Here is a 27,500-nt window from a genome sequence, read left to right as displayed (position 1 = left end):
ATGTCCAGATCAGGTTCTGTTTTCCCAGATCCAGATTTAAGTCCTCTTAACACCTGTTACATGTTCATGTCTCATGCACTAGTGTACCCAAGAAGTATGGATTTGATTCATTGTTTTAAAAAAAATAATAAATAGATATTAAAGGGTAACTCTGTAACCTGCACCCTATTTTTCCATGTGTTGGTGTCTAAAGAGTCCTGCGTCGGGGTTGCTTTGCAACGCTAGGGGGTGTCGCCTGTGTCGCTCACCACTGAAAACGGTACTCAGAATGGCAAACCCCATAGACTGTCGAGCTAAAATATTAATCTTATTTGTTTGGCCTTTTCTTGCTTAGGTTTTGTAAAAAAGTATTGAGAAATAGACACTGACCACACCATTGACCTAGTTACTGTAACCAGAAAATAAGTCTGAGATTATTTGTGAGGTGTCTGCCAGCCAGTTTATGTTTACAACTGTCCACGAAAGTACCGCTTGCTGGCGAAGTGCTAATTTCAAAACATTACTGACATATAGACACTTTACAAACGGAGAACCCCGTCATTGTAACCACAATATGTCTGAGTTTATTTACAAAGCTGATGTCAGTGAACTAGCATGTTGCTGCTCCCCACAGTAGGCTGCTGGAAACACCCACTATCAACACACAGGACCAGTTGACCAATCACAGTCCTTGCAGTCTAAGTTACAAATTGAGGTGCATGTCGAGCTACGGCGGAGGGCTCGGAGGGGGGTTCACAGCGACGCAGAGGAGTCTGCGGGGGTACACTGTCGATTCTACGCTGAAGCATAAATCAGCCTTAAGTGTCTGATGGAACAACAATCTTTGAAACTGGTCCAGTATTAAACAAGATCCAAGCTGTAATCAGGGGTGTGATTCTTCCGGATAATTCCGGAAATCCGGCTTTTCCGACCTGAAAATGAAGCTCTTGTAAATCATGCAAATCCGCTTGAGTCGTAAGGCACGGGTCGGGGGTATAGAGCTCAGCAGTCCAGCCCACAGCGGGTCCGGAAGTAAAAATACAATGCAATTTCTCCATTGACAAAAGGAGTATAAGCCATAAAAAGGTAACCGTCGATGGTAGACTTAAAACCAGCTACGACATGACTCAGCGATTATATGTGCTCATATAGACGCCACAAATCATGGGGCACTACCCTTGTTTTGAGATAAATGTCTTTTATTCGCGATGTCTTGGATAAGTACTTCATTACCCACAATCCCACAGTGATGCCTCTGATTGGTGGAACTCATGCTGGGGGTGTCAGTACCCGATCTCTGCTGCCTGTACGATCCGTCACGATGATTTACGACACTGCACGAATCACGATCTGTTCCACGCTTCTGACGTTAGCCTCTCCCGGGAAGCTAACGTACAGCTAATTGGGCTAACCGCTAGCTGACAGCTTGATTCAGTCTAAAATAACGTTAACTCAAACTTAACACTGGGTAAAGCCGTCTACAGCTGACGTAACAGCCGATATATATATGTTAACGGTTATTTTCAGGTTTTATTTTGAGGGTCTTTTAAAGTTATTACATGCTGTCTCAGCTAGCGGTTAGCCTCATAGCTGTTAGCTAAACTAACGCAGCTTCCTTTATTCAGTGGTGCGCGGTGATTTATGGGAGGAGTAGTTCCTTCGCTCTGAGATGACGATATGTACACAGTCTTGTACCTTTGACTTTTTTGGTATTTTCCGTTCGTTTTTTTTACTCGAAATGATACGTTGTATGCTTATGAGTCACGTACCACCTGGTTAGCCTAAGGCACGGTCTAAAACTCTTTATATACGGATTTTTCCAGACGTCAATGGGAGAAATGAATGGGAAATTTACTTCCGGAACCCAAGGTCTCTCAGAGGAGGGGCGGGGCTGTTGAGCTCTATGGGTAAACATAATGACCGGTCACTGCTGTCAACGTTTTTTGTGCCTCTGACTCATGTCTTCATATTCATTCAAAGCAGAGCTCCACCAAAGAGCCTGCAATCGTTGCGGAAGGTTATTTGAATAAGAATTTTGGACGTGTGGGGGTGAACTATCTTCTTAGCTGAAGCCGACAACGGGACAATATTTTTATTTTATGTTGGCAATGAAGCGACGTAGCAGATGACGTTGAGAAGTTGCAGTGAGGAATATTTTAGGAGCACCATTTTCGGCAGTGCAGAGAGGTAGTGGCCCACACTAACTTAGTGTTGAGCCGGGAAACATGGCTAAAAGAGCTCTACAGCGAAAAGATGTGCTGGGCGAGCCGTCAGTCGGTGGAAGCTAACGAAAGCTAGCTGGCGTAAGCTGACAGCTGACCAACTCTACCAAGTGATCGGCGGAGACAGGGAATGCATGTATTTGAAAGAGTCCGGCAGTTGTGGCAGATGAAAGTCCAGTTGGGAGTTTGGATGGAGAGTCCATTGAAGTCCACTGTGGTCTGAAGGGCTAATCCTCGCTAGATCACTAGCTAGTCGGGAGGTTGACCGCTAACGTTAGCTAGCTGAAGCTAACAGTTGATCGATGGTGAGTAACATACGTTACACAGGCTGGCAGCAGCACAGAGTCCAGAGTTGATACGTGTGGGGGGGTAGAAAGGTGTTGAGAATGACCAACACCTAATCTTAAACTTACGGTACTTAATTTACTACGACCCACTCAGAGGTTACTTAAATTGGGACGTTCAGTCAAAATCAAGCACGTCACCTTCAAACAGGATCTCTGTTTGCAGGGTTCAGGCTGTACGGGACCCTCCCGGTGATCATGCTGCTCTGCTCTACTTAGAAAGAATATCCTTTAAAGTTATGTTAGGAATATACTTTAAAGTTATGTTAGGAGAGTGCTATCTATCTAGCTTAACTCTGTGGGTTTTAGGTTTAGGCCAGTTGTAGGTATGACAAAAGGGGAGAAAATTGTTAGGCAACACGTTCTAGGCGTCCATGTTTTTTCTCCAACTCGGATGCGCAAAACATACCAGAATGCTTGAAGTGTGGAAGTGACGTCATATCCGAGGTCCGAGTCGGTTCGTTGAGAATAATGGAACGCACTATGAGTCCACTCCCAAGCCACGCCTATCGTTATACAGACAGACAGACAGACAGACAGACAGTGAGACGATCAACTACTCAACTGTGTTTTATTGTCATTTCAACCATATACACGAAACAATGTTTCACCGTGGCTCAAATTGTGGCTCACCGTGGCAACAATTCAAATATATAAAAACGACATACGAAACAGGATACATTTAGTGCACACACATTAGCACTATGCTCTGTAAAGTTCAGCTAACACATACTAGCATTAGCGCTTGGTAGGCTGTAAACAGAGCCGTAAATTTGCGTGTAATGTAGAACGGTCGGCATCTAACGGTCACAAACTCCACCAGCAGTTGGTTGGATACAAGCACCCCATTTCTGCAACAGTCCGTGTTAAAAAAGCCCACCTCCACTAGCTAGCTAGTCTTACCCGGTGACAGAGCCGCTACTGAGGCTGTGCTGGTCTCCGTAGCAGGCAAAGCCTGGCACAGGTGGCTGGCTATCGTTAGCTTCCACCTAGCTCCAACTCCTACCCTCGTCCCACTTTCCGCACACCGCTGAGGATGTCCCCTTACCGGCTAGCAATGTATCCCGGTGGTACATGTGTGCGGTAGTTTGTATGCACATAATTGTTGTTCTAAAATGTCCTTCGGGATGAATAAATCTGTTTCTGCTGAGAAGCTAAGCGATGATTCAAGATGGCTGACACTCGTTTTTACCTTGGCAATTTCCGTAAAAAGACGACGTCCAACCACCTATGGGCTATGCGGAAGTACTGGCTGTAGTCCTTTGCCTCTGGAAAAATGTATACCGATGACGTAAAACGACAATTTTTGCGTCATTGGTAACAAATTTTCCAGACCCACAATACAGAAATCTCTCCTGTCAGGGGGACATGAGGGAGGGAAGCACGGTCATTCAAAAATACTACTAGGTTTCTGCTGATACAAAGCTTAATGCTAAATCTGTGAAGTATCCCTTTAAATTGCAGAGTTAGAGTTAAAACGGATGGAAAGATGGAGAACCAGACAGACAATATGTACGGTGTCCATGTAAACAGAGAGAAACACGGACAATCGAACAGACAGTGACAACATACATACTACATACTGTAGAGAATGATAGTAACAGCATACAAACGGCATAAATACAAATTTGTTATAAACGTGTGCTCTTTAAAAAGTAGAAAGCATTGTTTGCCAGTTACATTAAATGTTTAAATTTCCGTAGGTGGGGCTGCATGGGCGTGGTAATGTGGGCTGGTGTGGCTACAGTGCCAGGGCTGTGTGGGTGTGGTAGTAAGGAGAGAGAATGGGAGAAGGAAGTTTGTGTATGGTGGACCTGGTCACCACAGACCCAAATCTTCTCAGCTGTTGCTACTGTCATATGCTGCACTGTCTCTTCATGTGGCACATTATTTATATTATAACAAGGTAATGAAATGTGTAATCAAGTGATGACTGATTAACAGTAATGTAAATGCTAAATGCCCTAATACCTGTTGATACTACAACAATGCAAAGTATAGGCGCTTAACCTTGCAGTTTTGCACATATCATGTAGGACTCAATTTCTCCATTTCTTTGCACAAAACTCTTCAGAAAGTAGGGGGGGGGGGGTGCTGTCGTAGCGTCATGGGTGCGGTGTATATTTTCCAGCTTTTTTGTAACCCTACAGGACTAATGTTCAGCAGCAGTTAGAGTCCACTAAAAGTTCTGTTGTTGCGGACAGACTCAGATTATTATTCTAAGTGTCTGACAACATTATGGGATGGATCCCTACAGAGATAGACCTTTTAGTTAAAGAGGAAGATCCTTTTAGTTTAACATGAAACAGCCCCGAAATCACCATCACCAAACCCACCAGACTCCATGTAAATAATCAGGACTTTTAGCGTGTATAGAGCCAGCATATCTCCACCAGACTCCATGTAAATAATCAGGACTTTTAGCGTGTATAGAGCCAGCATATCTCCACCAGACTCCATGTAAATAATCAGGACTTTTAGCGTGTATAGAGCCAGCATATCTCCACATGTAAATGGGTGAATTAAGGGTTTATTTCAACCACACCAGAGTGGTGATTGTTGGAACAGTGGAAAGATGAACCAAGACGGCTTTTGATAGTTCGATTTAGTTTCTGTCCACTTTCAATGAAGTGTGTTTTACGATGATAAAAGTACTGATTATTTACATGGAGTCTGGTGGGTTTGGTGATGGTGATTTCAGGGCTCTTTCTGTAGGGATCCTAATGATGCATGTGTTCCTCTTCCTGTTGTACAGGAAGCCTCTTGGTTTCCAGGATCTCGGTGCTCACCTGGAGAGACTTCTATCTGAGGGAGAACCCGCTGAGGACATCCGAGGTAAAGTTAAAGTCGCCACCTGCTCACTGTGTTATTATCAGGGACGGACAGACAGACACACACCCCATGAAAAAGTTGATTTATTTCAGTAATTCCGTTCAAAAAGTGAAACTTGTTTAATGTATACATTCATTCCACACAGACTGATATATTTCAAGTGTTTGTTTCTTTTACTTTTGATGATTAGAACTGACAACTAATGAAAATCCCAAATTCAGTATCTCAGAAAATTAGATTATTACTTAAGACCAATACAAAAAAAGGATTTTTAGAAATGTTGGCCAACTGAAAAGTATGAACATGAAAAGTATGAGCATGTACAGCACTCAATACTTAGTTGGGGCTCCTTTTGCCTGAATGACTGCAGCAATGCGGCGTGGCATGGAGTCGATCAGTCTGTGGCACTGCTCAGGTGTTAGGAGAGCCCAGGTTGCTCTGATAGTGGCCTTCAGCTCTTCTGCATTGTTGGGTCTGGAGCATCGCATCATCCTCTTCACAATACCCCATCGATTTTCTATAGGGTTAAGGTCAGGCGAGTTTGCTGGCCAATTAAGAACAGGGATACCATGGTCCTTAAACCAGGTACTGGTAGCTTTGGCACTGTGTGCAGGTGCCAAGTCCTGTTGGAAAATGAAATCTGCATCTCCATAAAGTTGGTCAGCAGCAGGAAGCATGAAGTGCTCTAAAACTTCCTGGTAGACGGCTGCGTTGACCCTGGACCTCAGAAAACACAGTGGACCAACACCATCACTGACTGTGGAAACTGTCACACTGGACTTCAAGCAACGTGGATTCTGTGCCTCTCCTCTCTTCATCCAGACTCTGGGACCTTGATTTCCAAAGGAAATGCTAACTTTCTAAGTGGCTCTAAGCTAACTTTCATCAGAGAACATAACTTTGGACCACTCAGCAGCAGTCCAGTCCTTTTTGTCTTTAGCTCAGGCGAGACACTTCTGACGCTGTGTCTTGTTCAGGAGTGACTTGACACAAGGAATGGGACAGCTGAAACCCAGGTCTTGCATACGTCTGTGCGTGGTGGTTCTTGAAGCTCTGACTCCAGCTGCAGTCCACTCTTTGTGAATCTCCCCCACATTTTTGAATGGGTTTTGTTTCACCATCCTCTCCAGGGTGCGGTTATCCCTATTGCTTGTACACTTTTTTCTACCACATCTTTTCCTTTCCTTCGCCTCTCTATTAAAGTGCTTGGACACAGAGCCCTGTGAACAGCCAGCCTCTTTAGCAATGACCTTTTGTGTCTTGCCCTCCTTGTCCAAGGTGTCAATGGTCGTCTTTTGGACAGCTGTCCAGTCAGCAGTCTTCCCCATGATTGTGTAGCCTACAGAACTAGACTGAGAGACCATTTAAAGGCCTTTGCAGGTGTTTTGAGTTAATCAGCTGGTTAGAGTGGCACCAGGTGTCTTCAATATTGAACCTTGTCACAATATTCTAATTTTCTGAGATACTGAATTTGGGGTTTTCATTAGTTGTTAGTTCTAATCATCAAAAGTAAAAGAAATAAACACTTGAAATATATCAGTCTGTGTGGAATGAATGTATACATTATACAAGTTTCACTTTTTGAATGGAATTACTGAAATAAATTTACTGAAACTTTTTCATGATATTCTAATTATATGACCAGCTTGTGTGTATGTGTGTGTATGTATGTATGTATGTGTATATATATATATATATATATATATATATATATATATATATATATATATATACACACTTTGCTCCTCCTCCTCCTCCCCCTCTTGTGATTTGATGTTGTACTGTCACGTGACTCAGCGGCGCCAGGCAAACAAACGAGCAAGCAGCCAGGCCCGGTGGCGGCCAGCAGCACACACACACAACAACGTTATTTTCTACATGCAGGACAGAGATGGAGCAGAAGAATGGCAGGGAGAAGAGGAGCACTGTGTGGCTAGATTTTTAGGCCAAAAATGAAACAACGGCAAGCTGTATAATTTGTAAAAAGGCTGTAAGAGACACAACCAATGTATACAAGCATATGAAAACTATGTCCTGGGTTTTAACTTATTAATAATCCAAAGGGAAAATCACAAAAAACACTTAATTCATTCAGATTTAGCAATTTGATGATGCCAAATATTGCAGTATCGCACACCACTACTTAAAAGATAGATACTAACGTCTAAGTGTAACGTACACAGAAGCAGACGGGATGTTATTATGTTACTATATTCTATATCTACATATTGTACCTTTTTAATGCAGTTTGAATCTGTGTTTCTTTAGATCAGGCTGTTGAAGGCCGTCTGGGTCCTCAGCCCGTCGTCCTCGATCACACCAGCGGATTCGAAGGACTTCTGTTCGTAGATGATGATCTGCTCGGGGTAAGACAACGTATTAAATATGTTATTGTATTTGTAAAGACAAAGCTGCTGGCTGATCTCAGGCGCTGCAGAGTTCATGTGAATGTTTCCTCTCACAGGAAGGGTGTCTTAAAACACCTCCAAAACATTGTATCATAAACTTCAGTCCAGATGTGTCTGTACCACTGTGTACAACTTGTAACCACGGCAATAACACCCGCCTTCTCTCTTGTTTCTTGTTTTAGGTCATCGGCCACAGCAACTTCAGCTCCATCAGGGCCACCACATGTGTTTATAAAGGTACAGTACATCACAAACAGCCAATAACCAATAATAAGAGAGGAAGGATCACTTAACGTCAAACACCAAACATGTATTCTTTCTTCTGGTTTTGTGTCTGCAGGGAAATGGGCCTACGAGGTTCTGATCTCCTCTCAGGGTCTGATGCAGATCGGCTGGTGCACTCTCAACTGTCGCTTCAACCAGGAGGTGCTCACACACACACACACACACACACACACACACACACACACACACACACACACACACACTAGTTGTCATAATCTGTTGACATTTCAGGTAATCTGTAATAAACATATTTTACATTTCAGTAGCTGAGTACAACCTAAAACAGTGGTGTGTGTGTTTTCTCAGGAGGGTGTCGGCGATACGCCAGACTCGTACGCTTACGATGGAAACAGAGTGAGGAAGTGGAACGTGACGACCACGAACTACGGAAAGGTGAACATCGATACAGAATTTAAAGCTGAGACATATTGGTTGGATTTTGTTTCGTCTCTGTGCTGACGGAGGTTTGTCTGTCCAATCATGTATCAGTCGTGGGCAGCTGGAGACATCGTCAGCTGTCTGATTGACCTGGACGAAGGAACCATCACCTTCTGTCTGTGAGTACATCTCCATGCGCTGTCTTACCTTCAGCCTGGCTGATCCACAAAGTTACTTTAAACAGAGTCCGGCGCAGTGCTCACTCCACATTAAACGCTACATTACATCTCTTTGCGTAAACTTCACGGAGAACAACGACGGTAAAACACCATCACGGATCTGTTTCAACTGAATATTCAACACACACACACACACACACACACACACACACACACACACACACACACACACACACATAGAGACGAGGCGACGCGACGCAAAGTTAGACCGCAAGGACTGTGATTGGTCAACTGGTCCTGTGTGTTGATAGTGGGTGTTTCCAGCAGCCTACTGTGGGGAGCAGCAACATGCTAGTTCACTGACATCAGCTTTGCAAATAAACCGCGATGCAAAGAAACACGTTAAACCCCGACGCAGAACTCCGAAAAAGGTCACGACGCCAGTTGACACAGAAGCATAAAACAGCCTTATGGTTTAGGTGCAGCACCTAAGCCAAATGAATGTAAAAAGAGTTTTCTCAGATCGAATGATTGTAGTTGGACTTCTTTTGCTTTAAGTTAAGTCTTTGACCTTTTTAATTGTTATTTATGTATTATCTGCTTTTCCAGTGTTTTAGAGACAGATATTGTGATAATAACGGTCCAAAGTGAGACACAAACCGACTACAAAGAGACGCCAAATGACCACAGAGACCCAAAATAAAAGAGACATAACACGACTACAAAGAGACACAAAATGTTTAGGGAAATTGCATTTAGTCAAGTGAAAAACTTCACATTTGCTTGAGAAAGGACGCCTAAACCCCTCTGCCAAATACACTCCTCTAAGTCTTCCTCAAAGATAGGGAAAACACTGTACTTATATATGGATAAGGTTTCCATCTTCCAGGGAGACGTTTCTCAGACGTGTATTGTATTGTCCTCTGTGTCTTCTCAGGAACGGCCAGTCTCTGGGAACAGCGTTCACCAACATTAAGATGGGTCCGGGTGTCGCTTACTTTCCCGCCATCAGCCTTTCCTTTAAAGAGTCTGTGGCTTTCAACTTTGGCAGCAGACCGCTCAGATATCCTTTACAGCTCACAGCAGACACACAGGTTTACCTGTGGAGTGTTTGTCTCTGACCTGTTTACCTGTGGAGTGTTTGTCTCTGACCTGTTTACCTGTGGGGCGTTTGTCTTTAACCCGAGTGTGATCACGTACCCTGTCGACGGCTATGTGCCCCTCCAGAACCCCCCCACTGCAGACCTGATGAAGGCTCAAAAACTGCTGGGCTACATGAAGAACGTCCTCTCCACCGCCATCGATGCTCAGGTAGGAACAGTTGCTGCAGAGGTTTGTAACGGAGGATGAGAGCGCAGCGTTTTTCCTGGCTCAGAATAGGCGGGGAGTATTTTTCAGCATGCATCGTGACCAATAAGACCCAATCAGGAGGAGAAACGTTGGCGTCAGTGTCGGTGTTGCCAAAGGTCTCTGATTGGAGACGTTGAGACTGAAACACAACCCAGCAGATTCAGAACCAAAACGGGTCAGAAGGGTTTCCAAATGTCTCCGGTTCAGGGGCTCGGGAAACACCAGAGCAGGGGGAATGAGAGGGGGGAACACCAGAGCAGGGGGAATGAGAGGAGGAAACACCAGAGCAGGGGGAATGAGAGGGGGAAACGCCAGAGCAGGGGGAATGAGAGGGGGGAAACACCAGAGCAGGGGGGAATGAGAGGGGGAAACACCAGAGCAGGGGGAATGAGAGGGGGAAACACCAGAGCAGGGGGGAATGAGAGGGGGGGAAACTCCAGAGCAGGGGGAATGAGAGGGAGAAACAGCCAGAGCAGGGGGGAATGAGAGGGGGAACACCAGAGCAGGGGGAATGAGAGGGGGAAACACCAGAGCAGGGGGAATGAGAGGGGGAAACACCAGAGCAGGAGGAATGAGAGGGGGAAACACCAGAGCAGGGGGAATGAGAGGAGGAAACACCAGAGCAGGAGGAATGAGAGGAGGAAACACCAGAGCAGGAGGAATGAGAGGAGGGAACACCAGAGCAGGGGGAATGAGAGGGGGGAAACGTAGCAGAAGATATTCCATTTTAAACCAAAATGTAGCAGTGGAGATGTAGCCTCAGACTGGTGTTTGTGTTGTGTTTTCATGTTTGTGTCCCATGTGAAGGAGCATTCAGACAGGAGGTGTTTGTTTCGTCCTCCTGCAGGACGAGCGGTTGGTGGAGAAGGACTGTGCAGCGTGGAGACTTCACGGAGAACCGACTGTCCTCATCACTCTGGCTCACATATTCAACCACTTCGCTCCACTCATGGTAACACAACTTTCTTTTTCTGCTCTTGTAGTTGTGTGTTCAAGTTCAATACTTTATTGCCATGTCAACACAGTTGATTGGAATTTGTCATGGTCCCAATCAGGTTAAAAAAAGACAATACATACACAGGAACATACAGTACATAAAAGACAATCATTTAAACCGGTAAAAAGCTGTAAAGACCTTGTGCTGTTGCAACTTCCCATGAAGTGTCTGGTGCAGTCTATAAAGTGTATTTGAATAAGGTGCATTTAGTCCAGGTTTACTCTGCAAGGTGCCTGAGCATTAAGGAGCCTAATAGTGCCAGGGTAAGTACTGTTACAAAAGTGTGATACATGAAAGCTAGGGTGTAGCTTTGGTTTCAACATTGAAGGGGGGGTCTGGTTAGGGTTAGGCCCCATAAAATGTTAGGCGTCAAACATTTCATTTTGTGCATTCTGGTGAACAAACAATTTGTGCCTTTTCTACATCAATTTATGGTGCAAACGTATATTTATGCAAAAGGAGTTATTATGTTTCCGTATTGTTTGTTTTCTTGTGGCCTCAGAGTAAAGCAGTGATGAACATGGTTAAAGGACAGACGCAGTATAGTTGTTCAGGTCTCAAACTCACCGTTTTAAAAGCGTCATCAGGTACAGTTTGGTTCCTGCAGTAACGTCAGTGACTCTACAGTTTGTGATGATAACATCAGAAAGATGTCTGTTGATTAAGGTATTAAACAGGCAGCACACACTGTTAAGTCACAATGTTTTTAGATTTTCAGAATCAGAATCAGAAAGGGTTTTATTGCCAAGTATGTTTTTTAACACGTACAAGGAATTTGTTTTGGTGTTGTTGGTGCACGTCACACATTCTTTAGATGGAATATTAAACAATATCAGTATAGGTATAAACAATATAAGTATATGTACACAGTATGTATTAAGTTAAAAATAAAGAATAAATAAAGATATAAATAAAAAATAAAGAGCAAAGAGCATACATTTTAAAAACTCTGTCACCATCTGGTGGTTGAAACTAGAAAAACACAGGAGGGAACAGATCTCTCAGGGACTCTGGGATGAGCTGAAAACAGAGGCGGTGTCAGCTGATTTTGCCGGGGCTTCAGCCCCAAATGTTTTGAGTGTAGCCCCGAATTGTGACATGTAGCTGGACTTGAATCGGCAAAAATGAGTTCCTGTGACATGACGTTTCCAGTCTACGGCTCAAACACACGGAGCTCTGAAGCAGACCTGTGTGTCGCTTAGCGTCCACTCTCACTAAGAATAGAGACGAGCAGCGCGCCTTCCCTGGTCTGTGCAGCTTCAGGTTTATGGATGCTGTCGACCTGCTGCTGCAGATGTGTCCCGTTTGTGCTCCGTGTATTTCTACTGTAGTTTTGGTTTCCCACCCCCGATGTAGAGCAGCGTTCAGACACTTCCCTAAACCGTCTCATTCAGAGACCAGAGACCCAAACGGGGCTCTGAGTCTGTCAGAAGGTCTGAGATCTACCGTATCAGCAGAGCTATCACGTAATGCACAGCAGGCTATGGTGCAGGTAGATTATTTTCTGAAATATAGTGACTTTATTCTTGTAATAGTCTATTATAACTTTATTTTTCTCAAAATATCACGACTCCTCCAAATCTCAGAGAACAGATGGGATGAGTTATATTTTGAATGTGCACACATTTTTGGACATCTGAAATATTACAGTCCAGGGGTTTGTTAATACATTTAAATGAATAATGTATCATTGAGGTGAATAATTGTCATATGCACATTAAGGAGGTTACTTCCTCAACAAAAGATGCCAAAGAGGAGGGAGGAGTAACTGATGCTAGGCTACATGTGTGCTGACTCAGATACAATTAGACAAGTCGATCCAAAGGAGAAGAAATAGTTGAAAGCAATACAGAATGCCTGAGAGCCTTACTGCAATATATCCCATTATGTTTTTATATTTGGAATGAATTATATTGGATTGTAATCGGTTTCCCTTTATATAAAGATATTTCCAGCATATTGATTCAGAAAAAGGCAGAAATAGGTGCATAAAAATTCACCAGAATGCAGGAAATCAGATCTGGAAACAAAAACCTGGCCTTTTGGTTGCCAGGCCAGTTATGATTAGACCAAATGTTGGTGCCATCCAACTAACGTCTACAAAATGGAAGCTAAAATGAACATACGCTGGCTATTAACAAGCTGGGCAAGCCAATCACCGTTTTGCATTCAGTGTATTTAGATGGGTCCGGGCTAAGGCCCAAATCTACTCAAGTCCTAGAAACGCCCCTGGCTGAAAATACCAATAACAGGCAATGACTTCAAAACAGCTGTAACATAAAACAATCTCATTTACTCTGTTACTCAGTTGTTTAGTTCCGGTCGGCTGAGGGATTCTTTTTCTAGAGGTCAGGAGATTCAGCGACTTAATGCTGGAGGAAGCTTCTCCACAGTAAATGAGTGTCTTTATTACCTACCTCTGTGTGTGGTGGTTTTTACAGTGTAAAGTCTCAGTTTTTTACAGTGTAGAGTGTGTGTGTTTTCCAGTGTAAAGTGTATCTGGTTGTGTGTATTTTTTTTTTTTCCAGTGTAAAGTGTACCTGGTGGAGGACGTGCTGATGAACTTCCTGTTGGGGATCCTGGAGGGAGGGGGGTCAGTAGATGAACACCCGCTCATACAGCAGCTGCTGGATCTGTTCTGGCTGCTCATGGAGGTACACACACACACACACACACACACACACACACACACACACACACACACACACACACACGTGACACAACAATGGCTCTAAGACGCTGGAGAGTACTTCAAAGAACGCCATGGAAAGCTTTTCTTTGTGGAAATGTTTTCTGCTTCTTAAATGGTTTTTGGCGCATCAGGTTACATCCAGGGGGTAAGTGAGCATCCGGAAAGCGTACCTCCTATGGAGCCACATTGTTTATTTCTAAAGAAACACGACAATGTATAAAAGGCTCCATTACCATGGCTCTGTAGCAGATGTTTTTATAAAAAAACGATTGTGTCATAACCACGCGACTTTCTGTCGTACAGTAGAGAAATTACCGTATAGTCACGTGCACGTATAAGCATGGCGAGGTATGTACAAACAGGCCGCACTGAGGTAAAAGCGCAGACTGCCTGTCGCGGGAACTGAAAATGGCAAATTGTGCTTTTCTGTGTCATGCATATGCATTCACAGGAGGGTCCAGGGAAAAGTGGGAGTTTCCCATAAAGAGATGGGAGGGGAAGCTCAAAGTGCGCCTAATGTGTTCCGCGGTATCTACAAAAACCTCCCGTGACAGCACGCCTCTATTTTGCGTGTAAACCAGGAAGTGGGTTTCCTGGCATATGCCTCCTGGTGAAATGGCAGCAGTAATCTGAGCAAGACGAAGACATAGGCCAAGGAGATGAGCTGAAAGGATTTTTGCCACAAAGGTCACACTTTTTCAGTTGAGTGAACACGAAATCATTAAGCGTTACAGATTAAGCATCCATGCAATATTACAGATACTGGAAGAAATCAAAGATGACATCATATCTCCGACTCAGCGTTCACATTCCATTCCAGCAGCTGTTAAACTCCTCGCTACATTACAAATATTGGCATCAGGATCATTTCAAACAGTCCTAGCATCAGCAGTGGGAACATCACAGTCTGCACTCAGCCGTATCATAGCAACAGTACTTAACACTTTGCTACAGCGCACTTTAAGGTATAGTGGGCGGAGAAAGGTGCTGATTACCTGATGAACTGCAGGTTTGGTAAATACGACGTAAGCTGAAGTATCACAGCGTGCGCTTTCTGTGGGTTGGCCATGGCGCTGATAACGCTACATTCACAAAGGTACGTACATATGGCCCTGAGTCTCTGCTAGATTGGGAATGATTGAGATTTCTCTTGGCACAGCTACCAGAAGACTTCCAACTTTCAGACAGGTTGCTCACGTCACATCTACGTCTTCAAGCTCAGTTGGAGGCTGCTCAGTAACGCTCAGCCAGCACCGGGAAAGAGACTTCACTGGCCTTCACTGGTCTCCGTCGAAATGTCTATGGTATCACTGTGTCTATTAATTTTCTGTCTGTCTGTCTGTCTCTCTCTCTGTGGGTCTGTCTGTCTCTCTGCAGGATTATGAAGTGAACGAGTGTCTGAAGCAGCTGATGATGTCTCTGCTGAGAGCGTACCGCTTCTCTCCCATCATCCCCGACCTCGGCTTCCAGGTATCAGTCAGTCAGTCAGTCAGTTTATGTAAATGAAGGGAATTAAATCACCATCACCAAACCCACCAGACTCCATGTTAATAATCAGGACTTTTAGCGTGTATAGAGCCAGCATATTTCCACATGTAAATGGGTGAATTAAGGGTTTATTTCAACCAAACCAGAGTGGTGATTGTTGGAACAGTGGAAAGATGAACCAAGACGGCTTATAATAGTTTGATTTAGTTTCTGTCCACTTTGAATGAAGTGTGTTTTACGATGATAAAAGTCCTGATTATTTACATGGAGTCTGGTGGGTTGGGTGATGGTGATTTTGGGGCTGTTTCATGTTAAACTAAAAGGATCTTACTCTTTAACTAAAAGGTCTATCTCTGTAGAGATCCATCCCATAATGTTGTCAGACACTCAGAATAATAATCTGAGTCTGTCAGCAGCAACAACAGAACTTTTAGTGACTCTAACTGCTGCTGAACATTAGTCCTGTAGGGTAACATTACAGCTTGTTACTAACTGCTGCTGAACATTAGTCCTGTAGGGTAACATTACAGCTTGTTACTAACTGCTGCTGAACATTAGTCCTGTAGGGTAACATTACAGCTTGTTACTAACTGCTGCTGAACATTAGTCCTGTAGGGTAACATTACAGCTTGTTACTAACTGCTGCTGAACATCTGTCCTGTAGGGTAACATTACAGCTTGTTACTAACTGCTGCTGAACATTAGTCCTGTAGGGTTACAGCCTATTTCTTGTTTGCTAAAGTAAATGTGATAGCTCAAACATGCAATTGGAGAAAATGAATGTAAACTCCACATGTGGATCTTTTTTTGTTGGATGTTTTCACGGCTCTGGTTTCTGTTTCAGATCCACTACCTGCGTCTGACCACGGCCATCCTGCACCACGAGAAGTCCAGGAAGTACCTGCTCAACAACGTCTTATATCCTTCTGTTGTCACTGATGAGCCTGGAACAACTATTACATCATTTTCTAATTATTATTACTAGTTATACAATGTTTTATGATTTAAAAAATACACACACACACACACACACACACAGCACAGGTATGAACTTCAGGCCACTAATGTCGGCTACGGAGAAAGTTGTGCGTGGAGCCTCCACTGGACCATAAATGACGTTTTAAAGAGTAGAAAGATATCAACAGTGTTGTCCTTAACGGTGGCGGTCCACGTTTGACGTTCTGCGCTCCGTGGTGTTTTTTTACATCAAGACTCCTCTGAGGGTGAAGGAGGCGGGGCTCGAGGAACTGATCCCCACCACCTGGTGGCCCACACACTTCGACAAGGAGGTAACAATAATTTAATAATAATTATTAATATTATTATTATAGGGAGGTAACACTCACTCACCTCAGGCCCTGTTGAAAAACAAACAAGGAAACGTATGTACACTAGAGAACATTCAGATTTATTAACAAGCCTAAAGTTGGGATATTTTAAGAAAAAAGACACACATATATTTATTTAAAAAAAAAAGTTGGAATATTTGAGAAGAAAGTTGGATTATTTTGATGCAAAAAGTTGTAATATTTTAAGAAAATAATAATAATTCCTAATATGATTATTATAAGGAGGTAGTTTCATTTAGGGTACTGTTTGGCCAGATGACCGTCACCTTCCTCTTTCTTTGTGTTGGCGTTCTAAACTCCGCTAGATTCTGGAAACATCCTCCAAGCGAGACACACTCGCCTCTCTACGTACATGTTCCAACAAAATTAGATTAAAGAAATGCCTTACAAACCAGAGCCTGTTTTTCTCCTATCCCACAATGCATCTGTGGACTAGCCAGACCTTCCTCCGCAGCGCTGTGGAGGTAGAACTGGCCATGCCAGACTTGCTGAACAATAACAAGTCTTTTTCTTTCTCTTTATTATATTTGTCAGGGGAAAGACGAGCGAGAGCCTAAAGATGAAAGTGCAGATGAGCGTCTGAGACGGAGAGCGTACGAGAGAGGCTGCCAGAGACTAAAGAAGAGGATAGAAGGTCTCACTTTATTCTTACTCTAAAGGCCCATCCACACCAAGAACCAGAACCAGAACTAGAACGCTGTGAGCATCCACACTGCTGAACCATAACATTCTGTAAAGTGTGGCGCCAGACACGCACGCACTGCACGCTCCAGCTGATAATAATACATAATATACAGCAGGCGCTGGGACGTAAGATTATAGGAATGTCTGTAGTTATATCCTGTAGCCTAGATTCGTGGATTCAACTACATTTTTAGGAACCAAAAATGTCTACTGCCGGTCCCTGGGGCCCGGAACCCGTTGCCTTTTCCAGGCAACTGCTGGCACACGGCGCTATATACAGTAGAGCCGGGGATCAGAAACACTGACCGTATGATAATAACATGATAATAACATCCAGAACACAAGATTCACTCACAGTGAATCTTGTGTTCTGGATGTTATTATCTGTCAGTGTCTCTCTCCTCCGTGCCATGTTGTAAACTCATATGGATTCTGATTGGCTGTCAGTGTCTCTATCGTTCATCAAATCTCTCTGAAAATTATCCCAACGATATCTGTCGTTGTCGTTATAGTTGTGGAGTTAGAACGATATTTAAAAATATATATTTATAGTAATGGTTCTTGGTGTGGATGGCCCTTAACCGTCTTTATGGTGGCCCTGAAGTGTAAATCACAACAGCAAATACAAAAACGCAACAGCAAATCATAAAACACAACGGCAAATGGGAAAACACGACGGCAAATAGGAAAACACGACGGCAAATAGGAAAACACGACGGCAAATAGGAAAACACGACGGCAAATAGGAAAACACAACAGCAAATAGGAAAACACAACAGCAAACATGAAAACACGACAGCAAATAGGAAAACAAAACGGTATTAACTTCTACCGGAAAAGGTAGGGCCTATCTAGCAGAGGACGGAGCCTCCTGATTGGACAGACGGACTGTCTCTCTGTTAAAAGTAGGCGCTTTTCTGTGTTTTTCACCTCTCCTTCCTGTTAAAAGACAGACAGTCCGTCTTTCCAATCAGGAGGCTCCGTCCTCTGCTAGATAGGCCCTACCTTTTCAGGTAGAAGTTAATGCCGTTGTGTTTTCATATTTGCTGTCGTGTTTTCCTATTTGCCGTCGTGTTTTCCTATTTGCTGTCGTGTTTTCCTATTTGCTGTCGTGTTTTCCTATTTGCTGTCGTGTTTTCCTATTTGCCGTCGTGTTTTCCTATTTGCCGTTGCGTTTTATGATTTGCTGTTGCGTTTTTCTATTTGCTGTTGTGATTTGCACTTCAGGGCCACCGTAGTCTTTATTCACTTGATTACACACAGCAGAGATCCTAAAACTCTCCCCAGTGTCTCTGTTGTAATGTTGTATGTATGTTTACACATTATTCTTTCTTGATGCTTGATGCTTTTTTGACACATTTTTTGATACTTTTTATGCTTTTTATCAGTTTAACATTTATTGGTGTTTTATGATTTTTTTTTTACACTTTGCACTTTTGAGGTTATATTAATGTCTTTGGTGCTTTTATTGATGCTGTGTGGTATAAGTACTTTACTGTAACAGATTATTGTTACCTGGAGCTATTATCTCTTGTCTGTTCTCCTCTCAGTGGTGGAAGAGTTGCAGGTTCAGATCCTCAAGTTGCTGCTCAACAACAAGGACAAAACTACGGTACGTACACTTTATATTGTCTATACATAAGACTGTATAATACAGTATATGAAGTACTTTATATTGTCTATGTGTAAGACTGGATTATGAAGCAGAGCCAATCAACCATGTGTGAGTAAATGTCTGAGACTTGATGTTTGATTCATGTCTCTCAGGGAGAAGCCTCGCGTTACATTTTCCTCAATAAGTTCAGGAAGTTCCTCCAAGAAAATGCCAGCAACAGAGGGGTAAGAATTTATATCTGTCTCTGTCTCTCTCTCTCTCTCTCTCTCTCTCTCTCTCTGTCTCTCTCTCTCTCTCTCGGTCTCTCTGTCTGTCTGTCTGTCTGTCTGTCTGTCTCTCTGTCTGTCTGTCTCTCTGTCTCTCTCTATCTGTCTCTCTCTATCTGTCTCTGTCTCTCTCTCTCTCTCTTTGTGTCTGTCTCTCTCTCTTATGTTTATTACATCACAGAGCACACAAGGCTGAATTGCCTCCTATCATTGCCAGCATCACTGATCTGTTTTAAGACACAGAATCTGTCAGCACGTTAGCATGTCGTTTATAACCGTTAGCTACTGACAACGTTTCAACTGATTTATCAGTTTACATAACAGACTTGATTGTGTGTCTGTGTCTGTGTGTGTGTGCGCAGCACCCCACAGCCCTGTGTCCCCCTGAGTACATGGTGTGCTTCCTGCACCGCCTCATCACGGCGGTGAGGGCGAGCTGGGATGACGGCAGCCGGAAGAGTCCGAGCAGTGTCAGCAGTGAAGGTACAGCAACTTCCACTCCCATCGTACAGCAGTTCCACTCGTATCTTTGTCTAAGTGACTGATGGGAACAACAATCTTTGACATTGGTCCAGTATTAAGCCATTTAAAGTTAATGGACTATTGCACACCTTCAATCTAAATCCACTAAAAGTGTTATTTTTGCCACTGTGCTCAGATTATTATTCTCAGTGTCTCTGTGTGTGTGTGTGTGTGTGTGTGTTCCTAATCCTCTGTGCTTCTTTGTCTCCGTCTCCAGAGGCGTACGTCCCTCCCCAGCTCTTCTACAACGGGAAGGTGGACTACTTTGACCTGCAGAGACTGGGGGGGCTGCTGTCCCACCTGAAGAAAACACTTAAAGGTTGGTCCGTCTTTATTCACAGAGGTAGACATGTCCCAGTGCTATTTATTATTGGGGAATCTGCTGACATAAAGACAGATTACTTCAATCTATCACCAGTACTAGAAAGGTGTGTGTGTGTGTGTGTGTAGAAAGGTTTCTGTGCAGAAGTTCTGCTGCTCTTGCTCTGCGTGTCAGCATGTGTGTGATGTGGATCGATATTGGCTCAGCAGACTCTCTGTAGAAGCGATACGCTGTCACTCAGAGCCAGAGGAATCGGTCACTGCTGAGCTTGGAGGAAATCAGCTGTTTGTCAGCGTCACTGAGAGGAAGGCCGCTTCGTCACGAGTCCGTCAGTGAGGAAGTTTACCGCTGAGGACTTCACAACAAGTCTGTTCTGCACTAGCTTCCTTCCAGCTGTTTAACACTTCAAACCAACTGCTCAAAATAAGAAGAAACTTCCGGGTTGGAAAAGTGAAGCCCAAGTAAAGCTGCAGTCTGTCTAGTTTCCAGCAGGAAAACGTCCAAAAAATGGGACAAAAACGTCAAATTCGTTGGAAAAAAGCGACTAAAATGAAAATGTTTTTTCGATGTTGAAACGTTTTTTTTCCCGCTCCCCCACCCTCTGATCAGTGTATGTGTGTGTCTCTGTAAGTAATCAGGTTTGATGCCAGCCATTTACACGTGCTGCTTCATGATGTCATCCGTTGTTAACGTGTAATTGGACGCCGCGCAGTGCTGTCCCATCCAAATGTACATGTTCAAACCTGAATAATACTGACATATCACACACGTCTTTATGAGAAAATGCTGAATTCAGAAACAAGTTTTATTCAGAATATCCAAACGAATATGCTGTTTACATGATCGGAATCCAAATCAAATATGAAATAGTGGAATATTGTTGTGCATGTAAACATGCTCACTGTTCTATGAGACCCCTTTTCCCTGAGCTGTTTGCTAACTAATGTGTGTGTGTGTGTGTGTGTGTGTGTGTGTGTGTGTGTGTGTGTGTGAAATCTGTAGCAGGAAAAGTTAACCCTCTCCTTGATTTCACATTGTTTATGGAGAAGGAGAACCAGGAAATGAGTCGGGGGGGGGGAAATGCAACACTACCAAGCCACGGGCGAGCGGCGTGCGTCGCTGCAACTTGTAGTTCCAGTTTTTGAGAGGTTCTACGGTCGGTATCTCCACGTGTGTGTCGGGATGACAGTGAACTGTTGTTGTAACGTGATGCATATTTTTCTCTCCATGTGTTTATCTACCAGATGACTTGGCGAGTAAAGCGAACATCATCATCGACCCGGCGGAGATCCAGAACGCTTCGATGGACGACCTGGACGAAGACGAGGAGAGCGGCGCTGCTCAGGTTTCTGTTTTATCAAGTCAAAGTCAAGCTTTATTGCTTCTAACAGTCATGTCCACATGTCCAGTGAATATTTCTGATTAAACAGCAGATGTTTAGTAGCTCCTGATTTGACAGATATTTGTGTTTATGATGATTTAAATGTGTGCCCGTGTTTTGTGTCCAGCGGCCGTTTGGCGCGGTGGCGATGGGCGGAGCCTTGGCGCGGCCGAGCTGGCTGAGTTCTCCGACTCTGGGCCGAGCAAACCGCTTCCTGAGCACGGCCGCCGTCAGCCTCATGACCCCCCGCCGCCCCCCCACCCAACCGGAGAAAGTCAAGGTCCGCACACTCGCCGTGGAGCACCGCACCGAGGACGACAGTGAGTCCCTGAATGCATCAATTCATTTCTACTGTCAGATCCTAGGAGTCATAAATAGTCATAGTATAGTATGTCAAAAAAGTCAGAGTATAAGCAATATATGAATACCATCCATTCACAATTATTGGTAATTTTCATTCTGCTAATCTGTAGACCGTCGATGAAAAGAAGAAGTGCTTTTCTTTTTTTCAACATTTAACCATCATGTTGTCTTCGGGTCAAATTTGCCCTGTTTTCAAAGTTTTTTTATAACAGAAAATATGGGACATCAAAACACAAACGTCGACAAACGTTAAGAAAAGCAACAAAACCAATGAAAGAAGACCTACAAACTTTAGAAAAAGCGCCAAAAACATCATAAAGTGCCCAAAACATTGAAAAAGTAAAAAAAAAACGTCAGGAAAAAAGCATAAAAATGTTGAAAAAAGTGACCAAAAGAAAAAAAGACTTTGAAAAAAACAACTTAAACAACAAAAGTTTTTTTTTTCGTGGTGGATGGGAAGACAACACAAAGGTTAAGTGTGTTTTTTTAATGTTTTTACTCCTTTTTTGACATCCTTGTCCTGTCCATTTTCCTGTGTCCCTCCACACTGAAGTCGAGGGTAGCCATGGTAACGATGGCCTGTTGCTGGGGCGACCACTGGAGGAGCCCGAGCAGCCAATGGCAGACAAGTCTTTGCTGGAGATCGTTGACGGCATCGTGATGATGTACAACCTGAGCGTCCATCAGCAGCTGGGAAAGGTCTGTTTATACATTTACCAACACAACACAGGAGAGAAGATCCTGGAAAGCTCAGAGTGGCTGGGACTGAAGAGCAGAAATCAGATCAAAGATCACAATCTTCTCTTGGATTTAAATAAAATCCTTTTCAAAGGGTTTCATTTACCAACTCATTCTCACTCCCATGGCGTCAGAAAGCCACGCTGGGGACAGACAGACACAGACAGACAGACAGACAGACAGGTGTTTGTTATTGATGCTAAAAGTCTCCTCTGGCCTCATATTTAGATTGGTTGGTTGGTCGGGACTCTTGGAGACACTTTTTGACTCTCTGGGTTGAGTGAACAGTTTCTGTTTTTTTTGTTGTTGATGCTTTTGGTTTTTTTAAATGCTTTTTTTGCGGTTTCAATATTTTTTTCAACACTTTTTCTGAAGTTTTATTTACACCTTTTTGGAAGCTTTTCCAGATGCTTTTCCAACTCTTTTTTGATGCGTTTTTTGACAGTTTTTGGAGTGAAACTCCGTTGTTCCCCTGGTTTCTGCTTGTATAACCTTGTGTTATATATTTGCAGAACACGCCGTGTCACCGCCATGAAGCTAAATAATCAGCCTGTAAAAACCTCACCCAACAAACTTAACACAACATTCTCCTCCCAGATGGTGGTGGTTGCAGACGATGTCCACGAATACGCCATCGCTCTGAAGGACACCGAGGAGAAGATCGCTCGCTGTCCCCCACGGGTAAGACCCGGCCAACTTCCTCTTCATTTTCAGCGGTAGAATGTTACTAAGTACATCTAGTCCAGTACTATACTTCAGTCCAAAGGTTGAGGTACTTGTACTTTACTTGTGTCTTTTCTTTTCATGCCACTTTCTACTTCTACTCCGCTACATTTCAGAGAGAAATATTGTACTTTTTACTCCACTACATTCATCTGACAGCTTTAGTTACTAGTTACTTTAGTTACTCCGCTACATTCATCTGTTCCAGCTTTAGTTACTAGTTACTTTAGTTACTCCGCTACATTCATCTGACAGCTTTAGTTACTAGTTACTTTAGTTACTCCACTACATTCATCTGTTCCAGCTTTAGTTACCAGTTACTCTAGTTACTCCTCTACATTCATCTGTTCCAGCTTTAGTTACTAGTTACTTTAGTTACTCCGCTACATTCATCTGTTCCAGCTGTAGTTACTAGTTACTTTAGTTACTCCGCTACATTCATCTGTTCCAGCTTTAGTTACTAGTTACTGTAGTTACTCCGCTACATTCATCTGTTCCAGCTTTAGTTACTAGTTACTGTAGTTACTCCGCTACATTCATCTGTTCCAGCTGTAGTTACTAGTTACTTTAGTTACTCCGCTACATTCATCTGTTCCAGCTGTAGTTACTAGTTACTTTAGTTACTCCGCTACATTCATCTGTTCCAGCTGTAGTTACTAGTTACTTTAGTTACTCCGCTACATTCATCTGTTACAGCTTTAGTTACTAGTTACTTTAGTTACTCCGCTACATTCATCTGTTCCAGCTTTAGTTACTAGTTACTTTAGTTACTCCGCTACATTCATCTGTTCCAGCTTTAGTTACTAGTTACTTTAGTTACTAGTTACTTTACACATTAAGATTCCTGACCACTAAACACATGTAGTTTATAAATCTGATGTTTGATTCTAAAGTAAACTAGCCAACAATATAAGGACTACAAGTCAGCTGAGAGGATCAGACCATTAAACACACAGCTGGTTGGTCATTTGGGTCCGCTGGTGACACTTCCTGTGTGAAGCTAATGAGACGACACAACAGGCCGACAGCTCGACCAATTATCTGCAACACCAACAAACTAAATCCTGTTTGACTTGATAACTGCCCACACAGCCACACAGCCAACAAACAGAGGAAGGTTTTTAACTTAACCACAGACCCCACACAGCAGTGTTCAGATCCTTTACTGAACCCTTGGTGTGTGGGCTTCCCGTCGACCTGCAACTTTGTTTTTCTGGGTCAAAATGTAAACTTTTTTTCAAAGTTTTGGTCGTCTTTTTCAACACTTTTGTTGCTTTTCCACCGATGTTTTTGTCACTTTTTCCCCAATGTTTTTTTTCTGCACCTTTTGACGTTTTTGGTGGGTTTTTTTCCCCACGTTTTTGAAGCTTGGCCCAACATTTTTGTCACTTTTTTCAATGTTCTTTTATAAATAAAATTTCAAATGCTATGAAATTGAATAAAACTTGTGAAGAGCGTTGTAGGGAGCCATCCACGTTATTTCTTTCGAAAATTTGGTTGAAAGAAACCCAAATTTCTGATACAGAAACTTTTTGAAAATGGGTCAAATTTGACCCGAGGACAACCGGAGGGTTAGGAAAAAGTACTAACTGCTTCCTGCTTCCTGTTTCCTCAGAGAGCAGACATCCTGGACGAGCTGCAGAAAAGCCAGAAGGTGTTTGCAGAGAAACTGAACCATCTCAGCAGGAGACTGGCCTGGATCAACGCCACCATCTACTCCAAGGTGATCCGTTCATCATGTAGAAATATATATCGTGTATATAATAGTCTCTCATGTCCAGACCTTCCTCCACAGCGCTGCAAAGGAAGGTCTGTCTAGTCCACACAGCATTCCTGGATGGGAGTAAAACGTGCTCTGGTTTATTGGCATTTCTTTAAACCAATCACAATCATCGTGGGCGGTGCTAAGCTCCAGACGGAGCCACAGTGCCTCTGCTAAATAGTCTCAGGAAGGAACTTGTTTTGGTGGAACATGTGGACGTACAAAAGTAGTTTTAGTCGTGCAACAGAAAACTCAGATTGGACAGATAGTCTAGCTAGCTGTCTGGATTTACCCTGCAGAGACCTGAGGAGCAGTTAACCATAGTCCTCACAAATCCACCAGAGGTTAGAACGCAGACTGTCTGTCTGTCTGTCTGTCTGTCTGTCTCTCTGTCTGTCTCTAACCTCTCTCTCTCTCTCTAACCTGTGTCTTTCTCTGTCTCTTCAGGAGAAGATGCTGGATGTGTACTGTCTGTCTGTCTCTCTAACTGTCTGTCTGTCTCTGTCTGTGTCTCCAGGAGAAGATGCTGGATGTGTACTGGCTGCTGTGTGTCTGTCTGTCTCTCTAACTGTCTGTCTGTCTCTGTCTGTGTCTCCAGGAGAAGATGCTGGATGTGTACTGGCTGCTGTGTGTCTGTCTGTCTCTCTAACTTTCTGTCTGTCTGTCTCTGTCTGTGTCTCCAGGAGAAGATGCTGGATGTGTACTGGCTGCTGTGTGTCTGTCTGTCTCTCTAACTTTCTGTCTGTCTGTCTCTGTCTGTGTCTCCAGGAGAAGATGCTGGATGTGTACTGGCTGCTGTGTGTCTGTCTGTCTCTCTAACTGTCTGTCTGTCTCTGTCTGTGTCTCCAGGAGAAGATGCTGGATGTGTACTGGCTGCTGTGTGTCTGTATTCGGACCATTGAACATGCCGACAGCACCGGCTCTCTGTTCGCCTTCGCTCCGGAGTTTTACCTCAACGTTGCGATGAACGCATACAGCGCTCTGAAAAACTACTTCAGCCCTGCAAACAGCATGGAGGAGCTGCCAGGTAAACACACCAGAACCAATCACGTTACATCCACCAAGGAACCAATCACGGCCGGGGGATAGACATGGGAATGACTACCTGCAGTCAACTGCCACAGCTCACACGTTACACAGTTTTTGATTAAAGCTCATCTTTATTTCTGATCAGATTTAAATCTGGAACATGAACTTTTTATACAAAGCTAGGCAGCTTTGTTTATATATCACATTTCAGCAACTACATAAAACATTAAAGAGCAGTTACAAACAATTGTTAAAGAGAGTATAAAAGAGCTAAACTAGAATGAGACGGGTCTAACATTTACGCTAATAAAAGTGACTGTGCAGTGTAAGAAATGCAACAATTACTTAAAAAAGGCAGCGTCAAAAAGAAAACAATGTCACAAACCATCATGATATACCTGTTTATATAAACATAAGACAAAAATGTACTTGAAGAACAAAACAAAGTACAACACTTAGTATTTTTAATAGAAATATTGTTTAAAAACTCCAGCTGTTTCCTTTCTGCCTGTTAATCCATTTTACCGTCAACAACTCTTCCTGGTGTTTATCTGCGGATGAATTATGTTTTCCGGTTTCCAAGATACTTTTTCACTTTTTTCAAGTTGCACTCTCAACATTACTCAGGACGTCTCATTAACAACAACTGTGAGGAGCTCACAGGATTTATCGACACAGAAACGCACGCATTTATATATATATATATATATATATATATATATTTATATATATATATATACATACATACACACACACACACACACACACACACACACACACACACACACACACACACACACACACACACACAATACAATCCAGGCAGTATATTATGTGGAATGCATACGTAGCAGATTCTACGTTAAGATAGAATAGAATAGAATTTGTCAGCAAAATCTTTCAATAGCCTGACGACTCCCAAGCATGCCACAGCTTTCCACCTCATAGCACCATCACTATGTTTTCTCTGATTACTTTGAATGTTTACCTAGCTGGAAGGCTAGGCTAATGTTAAATGAAAAAAGAGAAGAAAACACTAGCTAGGCTACTCCTTAAAGCAGTTTGGCTAACAAGGCTAACACTAGGTTTTTATTTTCCTTTTTTAAAAATGATTCTGTTGCTTGTGAAAGACAGCTTGTGGATTAAGCTATGTAAACGATAGCCCACATCCAAAGTGTTTATCCAAAGAATCCTATGTGTGACATAGTTAAAATTAACTTGAAGCTATGTGTCAACTTGTGTCAGTCTGTTCAACTTATTCTGTATGTTTATCACTAGTGATACTGCTTGGAGAAATGGCGACACGTGAGAACGTGCTTCCAAATATTGGTCATCTGTCAAACATTCTTGAATAAGTTTTGATCAGGCTAGCTAGCTCCATTTACCAAGCAAGCTTACTAGCTAGCTTCTACCAGCAATGAAAGGTCAACCATTAACAGTCACACAAAACATACAATACATACCTTTTATACTGGGCTTTCTCCTCCTCCTCTTTTCTTCGTTTTCGTCCCTGTGCACCAGTTTGGACCTTTTCATTTTGAGAATTGATATTCTAACTAACGTTAGCTTGATCAAGTGTGCCCATAACGTCG

At 43.1% G+C, this 27,500-nt stretch overlaps 1 protein-coding gene across 1 annotated transcript in view; it reads left to right on the top strand.

The window, feature by feature from the left end:
* The window catches only part of rnf123 (ring finger protein 123), a 35,146-nt gene that overhangs the window by 3,309 nt on the left and 4,337 nt on the right, over window positions 1–27,500 (top strand). The window contains exons 4-27 of the mRNA XM_078247344.1: window positions 5,301–5,380; window positions 7,646–7,743; window positions 7,968–8,022; window positions 8,126–8,211; window positions 8,377–8,463; window positions 8,560–8,627; window positions 9,565–9,690; window positions 9,824–9,938; window positions 10,825–10,929; window positions 13,503–13,628; window positions 15,044–15,136; window positions 15,999–16,072; window positions 16,326–16,443; window positions 17,038–17,137; window positions 18,738–18,799; window positions 18,955–19,026; window positions 19,431–19,551; window positions 19,808–19,909; window positions 21,157–21,257; window positions 21,421–21,613; window positions 22,210–22,355; window positions 22,992–23,075; window positions 24,733–24,840; window positions 25,729–25,906. Of these exons, the coding sequence (XP_078103470.1) occupies window positions 5,301–5,380; window positions 7,646–7,743; window positions 7,968–8,022; window positions 8,126–8,211; window positions 8,377–8,463; window positions 8,560–8,627; window positions 9,565–9,690; window positions 9,824–9,938; window positions 10,825–10,929; window positions 13,503–13,628; window positions 15,044–15,136; window positions 15,999–16,072; window positions 16,326–16,443; window positions 17,038–17,137; window positions 18,738–18,799; window positions 18,955–19,026; window positions 19,431–19,551; window positions 19,808–19,909; window positions 21,157–21,257; window positions 21,421–21,613; window positions 22,210–22,355; window positions 22,992–23,075; window positions 24,733–24,840; window positions 25,729–25,906 (2,498 nt within the window). The remainder of the gene's footprint in view (window positions 1–5,300; window positions 5,381–7,645; window positions 7,744–7,967; window positions 8,023–8,125; window positions 8,212–8,376; window positions 8,464–8,559; window positions 8,628–9,564; window positions 9,691–9,823; window positions 9,939–10,824; window positions 10,930–13,502; window positions 13,629–15,043; window positions 15,137–15,998; window positions 16,073–16,325; window positions 16,444–17,037; window positions 17,138–18,737; window positions 18,800–18,954; window positions 19,027–19,430; window positions 19,552–19,807; window positions 19,910–21,156; window positions 21,258–21,420; window positions 21,614–22,209; window positions 22,356–22,991; window positions 23,076–24,732; window positions 24,841–25,728; window positions 25,907–27,500) is intronic.

This window comes from Sander vitreus, chromosome 4, assembly GCF_031162955.1.
Source record: "Sander vitreus isolate 19-12246 chromosome 4, sanVit1, whole genome shotgun sequence".
In the NCBI taxonomy this organism is placed as follows: domain Eukaryota; kingdom Metazoa; phylum Chordata; class Actinopteri; order Perciformes; family Percidae; genus Sander; species Sander vitreus.
The sequence above is the reverse complement of the archived record's forward strand: the minus strand, read 5'-3'. Positions and strand labels throughout refer to the sequence as shown.